The 10,620-nt window shown below is 35.2% G+C and overlaps 1 protein-coding gene across 1 annotated transcript; it reads left to right on the forward strand.

The window, feature by feature from the left end:
* Nucleotides 1-210: 210 nt before the first annotated feature.
* On the forward strand, nucleotides 211-4,811 carry LOC135788769 (membrane-spanning 4-domains subfamily A member 4A-like). Its single transcript, XM_065298131.2, has 8 exons — nucleotides 211-256; nucleotides 551-710; nucleotides 788-901; nucleotides 978-1,034; nucleotides 2,002-2,130; nucleotides 2,238-2,351; nucleotides 4,094-4,168; nucleotides 4,341-4,811. Exons 2-8 carry the CDS (start codon nucleotides 552-554, stop codon nucleotides 4,491-4,493), a joined length of 801 nt encoding a protein of 266 aa, XP_065154203.1. The 5' UTR covers nucleotides 211-256; nucleotide 551; the 3' UTR covers nucleotides 4,494-4,811.
* Nucleotides 4,812-10,620: the final 5,809 nt, after the last annotated feature.

The following is a 10,620-nucleotide window of genomic DNA, read 5'->3' on the forward strand; positions in this document are numbered from 1 at the left end:
CATGAATAATGGTTACAGTATTAATCACAGTCATGACATGAAGGCAAACACGACATAGAAAGTTGCGGATGCAGTGTCCTTTGTATTTCAGTAAATCATTACATTTGTTTTTAAAAGACCATGAAAAATGCTGTTCTAATCATTAATTTATTTGCAAAATTGTTCACATTTAAGAGAAAGTCTTAGAAGGGTGCAGAGTACTTACACACAGAAGCATACTGCAAGAGTAGCAAGACCTGACTAGATTTCTTCCAAGGTAAAAAACTTAATGATAAAATGCCAATGTTCTTGACTGATTTTAGAAATGCAACACTACTGCTCTTCTGTTTTTGTTTTTATCACAGACAGGTAAGGTCTGGTACAATGATTAGTTTATATTTTATGGGGCGCTTTCAAAAGCTTATTTTAATAATGTATATTTTGACAGACCAACACTGTGACAGCTTATTCATTCATGTTTAAGGCTAAGAGAAAAAGTGGTTTATAAAATGTACCACTCAATACAAATGTAACTGATTTCTTTTGCCCATATAACATTTTATTTCTTAAGGATGTCCACAGTTACTTCAGTTGATGTGAATGGCCTAACAGTCAATCAAGAACTCCCACAACAAAGAGCTGGAGCAGGAACCATTTATGAGAACATGACCACAGTTCAGTCTATTCCTCATCTGGAATTTTTTCCAAAAACACATGCAGTGGCACTTGGGGTAAAAAAAAATTTAAAAGTAAACTTTTCAAATTTAAGATTTTCCAATATAAACTTAGTCTTTATTTCTTTTCACAGACTGTCCAGATCATGACTGGTTTTGTGATTGTGTTACTTAGCATTGTCATGGGATTTGATTCCCCCATTACAGCTGGTGTCGTCAGCTGGATTGTGTACTGGGGACCTCTTATTGTAAGTCAGTTTTATTGTGGCCTCGAAAGCTTAATCAAAGTATTAATAATAAAATCACAAATATTTTCTTTCACAGTTTATTGTAGCAGGTTCTTTAACCATTGCTGCAGAGAACAAACTCAGTCCCTGTCTGGTAATACAGCTTTTTTAACATTTGGATCTTTATTTAGCTCTTTATCTTTTTATTTAAAATACTTTAATTAATATATAGTAACTACAGTGAGGGAAAAATAACTTGATCCCCTGCTGATTTTGTATGTTTGCCCACTGAATGTCACGGATCTCCCAGAGCGCTTGATCGGTAACGGGACTTTCAATCCCCCAAGTATTAATCCACAAACTCCATCTCCCGTAATACTTTGCACAGCCTGATTACCGCACACCTGAACTGTGTTATCTGGGACTATTTAATGCCCTCTAGCTCATGCATTCATTGTGAATTCTTGTTTTGCCACAAATTGACGTCTCTGACACAAGCCTTGGTCTACAATATTGTCCCTGACATCCTTGAAAAGCTGTTTGGTCTTGGCCAGGGTGGAAAGTTTGGAAAATGTTTGATTGATTGTTGCTGTGGACAGGTGTCTTTTACATAGGTAACCTTGGAGCCAGAAATGCTGATTGAGGGGGATCAAATACTTATTTCACTCATTAAAATACAATTAAATTGATAACGTTTTTAAAATGTGCTTTTCATGATTTTTTTTTCAGGCTCTCATTGCTCAAATAAACCATTAAAATAATAGAGCGAGAATTTCTTTGTCAGTGGGCAAACATACAAAATCAGCAGGAGGGGACCAAATACCAACCCTCCACCCACTGTATTAATCTATGAATCAGGTTGTTATGCTATATTAAAGGTGCTAGAAACATTCATTAGAGTTCAGACAAACATTTTAAATAGTAAGAGTCACCTGATGCCATAGGAGAACATTTTCTTCCATAAAGAACCTTTTACATTACAGGATTACAGTATATGTATGAAATGGTTCTTTAATGGCATCACTGTGAAGAACTTTTAAAGTACCTTTTTTAAGAGTGCATTCTGTAATAAATGCCACCTATCGTGTACATGTGTTTATACAACTGTTTTCTTTTCGTAGGTGAAATGTTCTCTTGGAATAAATGTGATAAGTGCAGTAACTGCAGGAATAGCCATCTTTTTACTGATGCTAGATATTTACACTATCTCATTTTATGGACCTCTACATAATCAAAATAGTGCATCCTTGGTATGCATCTGACAATTTAAAGATAAGAAATTTAAAAGATGTACTGCTTTACTTATGTTAATTATTTGATTTAACACTGTTTATTACTGAAACCCAATTTCATTCAGCTATACCTTCCTGGGATTAGTGGTGTGTTGGAGGTGTTCTTCATCCTTCAGTTTATAATATCCATCTGTCTGTCTGCATTTGCATGCAAAACCATCACCTATTGTCACCTTTCAGTGAGTATCACATCACTATAATGATTATTTGTATGTCTGATGTTTTGGTCTTTAAGAAATATTCTACTTTTTGTACAATTGTAATTAACAACATTTGTGGCAAATCCTGGTGATAGTAAAAGTAGAGACTTGGGTCATTCTATATTCAATACATACAATTTTACATGAATTTTTACTATCCTTTTTGTAATATTAATCTATGTGTAAATTTATATTGGTAACACTTTCAATACATATTGATGTATTGATATAAAATATTTTCCTAATTTTTCCGTGGAATTGTCACGGATTTCCGAATTTTTCCGAGGCCGTACCACAGACTTTCTTTTCCGTGTCATTGTCAAGGATGGGTTACTCAACTGTTTTTCGTGTTTTCTTACCATTGTCGTTTCGGTTTAGGGTTAGCTTTACATAAAATGACATCCTTACCCCAGATTTCCACCGGCTGCGGAACGGCTGCGAATCCGTTGCGGAACGGCGGCGGAGTCAATCGGTTTTTCAAGTCAATGTGTGTATTTCCACTGACCGCAGGGCGAAGCCATGACTTTAGGGCGTGATCATACCTGAACTCGTGAGAACTCGTGTTTTTTTATTAAATCTTTGCAATACAAACATTACAAACACACACAAATAAAGTCATTAATACAGAAACAACAAATAATAGACAGGAACAGAGCCAGGGGGAGTTTCAAATAAATACATTAAAGATAGAGCATAAATAAATGTTTTAGCAGCCTTCTTATTTTTTGAATTTTGGATGGATTTGATGTACTGCTCTGTCTACGCGAGATCTCGTGTTGTTATCTGGGCTGGTTTGTTAAAACGTGATAATTCAACGGCATAATGGGCAGAGACAGAACTAGGTATCGCGCGATCATCACGTGAATTTGCGAGACGTCATGGGTCCTCGTCACTTTGGCACGCAGCCGTTCTGCAACAAATACGGAACTGGTGGGTATTGACGGACGGCGGAGTGCGGAGCCGTAACGCAGCGGAGCTGATCTGCAGCCACTCCGCAGTCGGTGGAAATCTGGGGTTACCCAAACCCAACTCTAACCCTAACGCCTTAGTAATGCTCAGACACATCTCAGTGTTATAATTGCAACACACTTTGTGTTGTTTTAACACATCTTGTGTTAAATAGGATAACACGAAACAATGTTTAAAAAAACATCCTTTCTAAGAGTGTAACACCATCAGGCTGGTGTAATTACAAAAATATTACTTCACAATAAGTAAATCCTGAACATTTATCATTTCAGTAGTACATATTCACTACAATTATTAGCATTTTATTATACCTTTAAATCAATGCAATTGACATTGTTATTGTCTGGAAACTGCACAGTAATTGTCTGGATATTACACAGTAATTACTTGTAATATGTGGTTTAAAAATGATATTACGGTGAAATTATGTATATATTATCATATATTACCATACATTACACAGTAAAGTAAAGTGCTACATTTCTTACATTAAAATCATGCAGTATAAAGTTTTTGTATTGCACTTCCATTGTACACACTAAGTTTTTTTTTGTTATAACTATGCTGGGTTGTGGTTGTTACCCAACTATGGGTTGAAATAACACAGAATTTGGTTTTAATCAACTCAGCATTTGGGTTAAAATGAGCCCAACTATTGGGTTTGTCCATACTTGACCCAATAATGGGTTCAAACAACCCAACATTCAGTGTATGATTTATAAAATAAATCTTTGTGTGTTATTTTTCATAAGCAAGCAGTTACTTTAACTCCAAATGAACAGTCCTTCTCTGAGCCGGTTCCCGTCACCATTCCCAGTGTCACAGAGGTAAACCATTTATGACCATTTTCAACCTGCCTGCATAAGAGAGAAAGCCTCATCCTCTAGATTTCTTTAAACCTGTTGTAAACCTAGTCTATTAAATGTTTTCATTTAATGGGTGTTAAAGAAACATTTTATATGTACAAAATGCTATTAACACTGTACTGCTTTCTCTTAGGGTTTACAGGATTATGTTAATATGAATGGGATGTCTGAAGTGGTCAGTGGACAAAGCGACCCCTCTCCAACAACAAGAAACAATACGATTGGCCAGAACAATGAGCATGAGTATGAAAAACCAAATAACAATTACATGCTCACAATAGACTAAATACGGTTACACTTTATTTTGATAGTCCAGTTTAGACATTCTACTAACTATAAATAACTTTGCAACTACATGTCAACTAACTTTCAATATTTTGCAACTATACGTCAACTAACTGTCATCAGTGTATTAGTAGACTGTAAGGGTTGGGGTTAGGGAAGAGGTTTGGGTTAGTGGAATAAGTTGACATGCACCTGCAAAGATACTTATAGACAGTTGAATGTCTGTTGAGATATCATCACAATAAAGTGTTAGTAGATATTAAGCAGACAATCTACTAATTCTCTAAAGATTGGTAGTTGATAAGTAGTTACAAAGTTACTTATAGTTAGTAAAATGTCTAAAGTGGACTATCGAAATAAAGTGTTACCCTAAATACACAATTAAATCAACACAACAGACGCTATATATAATTTAGATCATAAAGACACAAAGGGACTTAGATTAATCCAGGACTATATGCCTTAGTTATGTCAGGACAAGTCGTTTTTACTAACATACTTAACAAAAACAATACTGGTATGGTATACATCTTGAGACAAAACAACTAAGGGTGTTTTCACATATAGTTAATGTTAAAAGAACCAAACCAAGTTCACTTAAAGTGAACCAGAAAAGGAACTAGCCGAATGTGACCCCAGTCCTTTTGGTGTTCACAATATAGTGGAGTCAAAAGAGGACCCAGTTCTTTTTTTAGTCCTCTTCAGAACTGAAGTGATCTCAGACCCTTTCTTGTTCACATCACATCTTCAAGAACTCAGACCCCAGCTTTCTGTGCAGCAGTTTATTTTGATACAATGTCAAAACCACACGCAAAACGGACCGGGACCTCATTGATTTCACACATCAAAAAGAAATCGAACTACAAAAGAACTCAGCAGCGAACCGTACTCAGACCACCTCCAGACGTGGTCTGAGTTCGGTTCGCTTTTGGGTCCTTTAAGGGGGGTCTGAGATCACTTGGTTTATTCACATATACACCCTGAACAGCTCTGAGAGCGTTTGGAGGGCTCAAACGAACTAGGTGTGAAAACACCCTAATACAGTATATGTTGAGATATGTCAGAGCTACATGTTTCCTGGAAACATATAGAAGGAATACAACTTAGTAAAATCTATTATACATTATACATCATTATAATGCTGGTGTATATGGACCAGAGTTTTATTTACACAGTTGTTGTTGTTGTTCATTTTGGTGTACTGAGATGATGTTTTTGTTATTATTCAACACAAATTACCCACTCTTACTTTATAAGTGTGATTTGTAAAATTTACTGTCTGCAAAAAAAATAAAAATTAACTTCTTCATTTTCAGTGCTATTTTTAATTTTATTTGAAAACAACAAAATGCAAAGTGCTTGTTTAAAAAAAATTGTGGTTAAACCAATAAAGAAGTCTTGATGCTACTTATCTTTCGGATCTACTGATAGAACATTGTCCAGTTATGTCTTTTCGGTCCTCAAACTGAGATTATTATTTATACCAAAATCTAAGTTGAAAAGTAGGGGTGATCGCCCTTTTTCAAATGCGAGTCCAAGATTGTGGAATGCGTTACCTTTTACTATTAGATGTGCTCCATCCTTGTCTGTTTTTAAATCTAGGTTAAAAACCTATCTTTTTGATTTGGCATATGCCTAAGGGATGAAATGTATTGTAGGTATTTTGTATTCACATATTTTTTATTGTTGTATTTATATAAAGCACACTGGTCAAGTGTTGTTGAGTTTAGTAGTGCTATAGAAATAAATTGACATTGACATTGATGCCCTATACTCCTCCACCGGTCTATTTGGTGACACCATCTGTTCTGTGGTTGATAGATTCCAAGAGGTTAATAAGCAAGCAGCATCCAGGGGTAGAAATATCATCTTATCAGAAATAGGAAACACTCTGCTATAAATTCAACTCTTTCTTTCTTTAGTATTTTAGTATCATTTAGTAGTGTTAGTGTTTAGTTTTCTTGTTTATCTTTTGTTAATAAATTCTATTTTATTACCACTGTGTCTTCCTTGTGTTGATAATACAGTTAAAGGTTTCTACAAGCATGGTCAGAATCTCATGAAATCTTTCACATAGATTAGATAACAAACTCCCTCTAATTTACATATTTTCTTATTTGTTGAATGATCTATTTCGATCTATCTAGATTTAGCTGGTGCCCCAAAGTACAGGAGGGAGGGGTCATCTGACACACACACTAAAAATCACTAAAGCAATTTGTGCCCATGTCAAAATCCCTACATATGTAAAGTTCTAGTTTAAAATATCATATAGATTATTTATTATAGCATGTTAAAATTGCCATTTGTAGGTGTGAGCAATGTGCTGCTTTGGGGTGTCCTTTAAAATGCAAATGTGCCGATCTCTGCAAGTGCCATGCTGGATAGTGAAGATAAGGGTGCGGTATAATCCCCTTCTGATGTCACAAGGGGAGCCAAATTTCAATTACCTTTTTTTCACATGCTTGCAGAGAATGGTTTACCAAACCTAAGTTACTGGGTTGATCTTTTTCCAAATTTGTCTAGGTTGATAGAAGCACTGGGGACCCATTTATTGCACTTAAACATGAAAAAAGTCTTATAGGAAAATAAGTCTAGTAATTGGTTAAATAATATCATTTTAAACATCTTAGTGAATATACTTAATGCAAATGTAAATAGATTTCATGGTTTCATAAAATCAAGCACAAATGAATGAGACCTGTTTAAAGCCATTTTTTTGTGAAAAGTGACATCACACAGTTGATAGGGCTGATTGTTACAACATAATTAAAGGGAAATAAAGTACACATATCGGTACAAATCACAGTATTGCTCACAGTCCAGATGAAAGCAAGCACAATATAGGAAATTGCTGATGCCCTTTGTATTTCAAAGTTAATAATTTCAAGTTTTTGACACACCAGGAAGAATGATATTCTAATCATTAATTTATTTGCAAAATTGGATTAGTCTGCAATGGGTACAGGAGCACTTACACACAGAATCATACAAAAGAACTCTAGCAAGAGCTGACTGGATTTCCTTCAAGGTAAAAAAAACTTCATGATGAAATGTAAAGGGTAGATTTTTCTTAACTGATTCTAGAAATGCAACACTACAGCTCTTATATTTTTTTATCACAGACAGGTAAAGGCTGGTACAATGATCCTTTACTATTTTGTGCTGGTGCTGTTTAATTGTGTGCTCTTTTGAGAGTTAATTTTAAGAATGTATTTATTTTGACAGAAGAACACTGAGATTTTTAATTCATGTTTAAGGCTGAAAGAAGAAAAGCTGTTTGTTTGATTTAATAAAATGTGATTTAATGAAATTTATTCCTCAATACAAATTTATAACTGATTTCTTTGGTCCATATAACATTTTATGTTCTTAAGGATGTCCACGATTACTTCAATTGATGTGAATGGCCTATCAGTCAATCGAGAACGTCCACAACAAAGGGCTGCAGTGGGAATCGTAAATAATAACCTGACCACATTTCAGTTTTTTCCCTATCTGATTTTTTTTCCCAAAACCCATATAGTGGTGCTTGGGGTAATAGAATTTTCAAAGTAAACTTTTTACATTTCAGATTTTTTTATATATATATATATATATATATATATATATATATATATATATAAACTTAGTCTTTATTTCTTTCTACAGACTGTCCAGATCATGACTGGTATTGTGATTCTGTTACTAGGCATTGTCATGGGATTTGATGAATGCACTACAGTGGGTGTCTTCACCCGGATTGTGTACTGGGGACCCCTTAATGTAAGTCTTCCTTTTTTGCCTTGAAAACTTAATAAAATGTATAATAATAAAACCACAGATAATAAATAGTTTTGCTTCTTTTACAGTTTATAGTAGCAGGTTCTATAACCATTGCTGCAGTGAAAAGTCCTTATCTGGTAATACAGCTTTTTAACTTCTGGCTCTTCGTATATATTTTTTATATAAAATACTTTAGTTAATGTATTGTAGATACACTCATTAGCTATGAGTTTATAAATCAGGCTGTTATGCTATATAAAGGGGTAGTTTCTTGGACAGGGTTTAGATTAATCCCGGACTACACTCACCTAAAGGATTACTAGTAACACGATACTAATTCTGTGTTTGACCCCCTTTTGCCTTTAAAACTGACTTTATTCTACAGTACGTGGCATTGGTTCAACAAGGTGCTGAAAGCATTCTTTAGGAATGTTGGCCCATATTGATAGGATAGCATCTTGCAGTTGATGGAGATTTGTGGGATGCACATCCAGGGCAAGAAGCTCTGTTCCGCCACATCCCAAAGATGCTCTATTGGGTTGAGATCTGGTAACTGGGGGGGGCATTTTAGTACAGTGAACTTATTATCATCATGTTCAAAAAATTTGAAATGATTTGAGTTTTGTGACATGGTGCATTATCCTGCTGGAAGTAGCAATCAGAGGATGGGTACATGGTGGTCATAAAGGGATGGACATGGTCAGAAACAATGCTCAGGTAGGCTGTGGCATTTAAACGATACACAATTGGCACTAAGGGGCCTAAAGTGTGCCAAGAAAACATCCCCCACACCATTAAACCACCACCACCAGCCTGCACAGTGGTAACAAGGCATGATGGATCCATGTTCTCATTCGGTTTACACCAAATTCTGACTCTACCATCTGAATGTCTCAACAGAAATCGAGACTCATCAGACCAGACAACATTTTTCCAGTCTTCAACTGTCCAATTTTGGTGAGCTTGTGCAAATTGTAGCCTCTTTTTTCTATTTGTAGTGGAGATGAGTGGTACCCGGTGGGGTCTTCTGCTGTTGTAACCCATCCGCCTCAAGGTTGTGCGTGTTGTGGCTTCACAAATGCTTTGCTGCATACCTCGGTTGTAACGAGTGGTTATTTCAGTCAAAGTTGCTCTTCTATCAGCTTGAATCAGTCGGCCCATTCCCCTCTGAGCTCTAGCATCAACAAGGCATTTTCGCCCACAGGACTGCCGCATACTGGATGTGTTTTCCCTTTTCACACCATTCTTTGTAAACACTAGAAATGGTTGTGCGTGAAAATCCCAGTAACTGAGCAGATTGTAAAATACTCTGACCGGCCCATTTTGCACCAACAACCATGCCACACTCAAAATAGCTTAAATCACCTTTCTTTCCCATTCTGACATTAACTTTGGTATATATATGTCAGTACAAGGTGTTTTAAAATTAAGGCAGCTCAAACATGCACTTTAATCTGGGTATAATAAACCCTGTCAGGGAAACTGCCCCAAAAAGTTTAATTATTTAAAGCCATGAATTCAACAAGGTGCTAGAAACTTTCCTTAGAGTTCATGTAAAATAGTCACCCACACTTTTCAAATAGATGCTTCACAGTGATGCCATAAAAGAACAATTTCTGGCTGAATTGTTTAATAAAGAACCTTAGCATGCAAAAAACCTTTCTGTTTCACAAAGGTTATTTAGATATTATAAAGGATTATGGTTATTTTAAGAACCTATTTTAAGAACCTGGCTGAATGGTTCTTTGAGGAAACCTAAATTTGTACTTTTAGAGGATCACTGTGAATAACCTTTTTAAGCACCTTTATTTTTAAGAGTGCATTCTTATATGTCACCCATCGTGTACATGTGTTTATACAATGTTTTTTCTTAATAGGTGAAAGGTTCTCTTGGAATAAATGTGATCAGTGCAATAACTGCGGGAATGGCCATCTTTTTTCTGATGTTAGATGTTTTCGGTTTTACAAGGTTTTTTGAAGAATGTTCACGATATCAAAATGTTGCATCCTGGGTATGCATCTGACAACTTTTATTTAAAGATAAGAAGTTTAGACTGATGCTTTACTTATGTCAATTTATTTGATTTAACACTTTTTATTACTGAAACCAAATGTCATTCAGGTGTTGGTGGTATTCTTCCTCCTTCAGTTTATAATTTCCATCTGTCTGTCTGCATTTCCATACAAAACCACCACCTACTGTCACCCTTCAGTGAGTACTACATCACTATCATGATCAATTTATGTCTGATGTTTTGGTGTTAAAGGGATATTCTGCATACTATATATATATATATATATATATATATATATATATATATATATATATATATATATATATATATATATATATATATATATAT

This window comes from Paramisgurnus dabryanus, chromosome 7 (assembly GCF_030506205.2).
Source record: "Paramisgurnus dabryanus chromosome 7, PD_genome_1.1, whole genome shotgun sequence".
Classification (NCBI taxonomy): Eukaryota; Metazoa; Chordata; class Actinopteri; order Cypriniformes; family Cobitidae; genus Paramisgurnus; species Paramisgurnus dabryanus.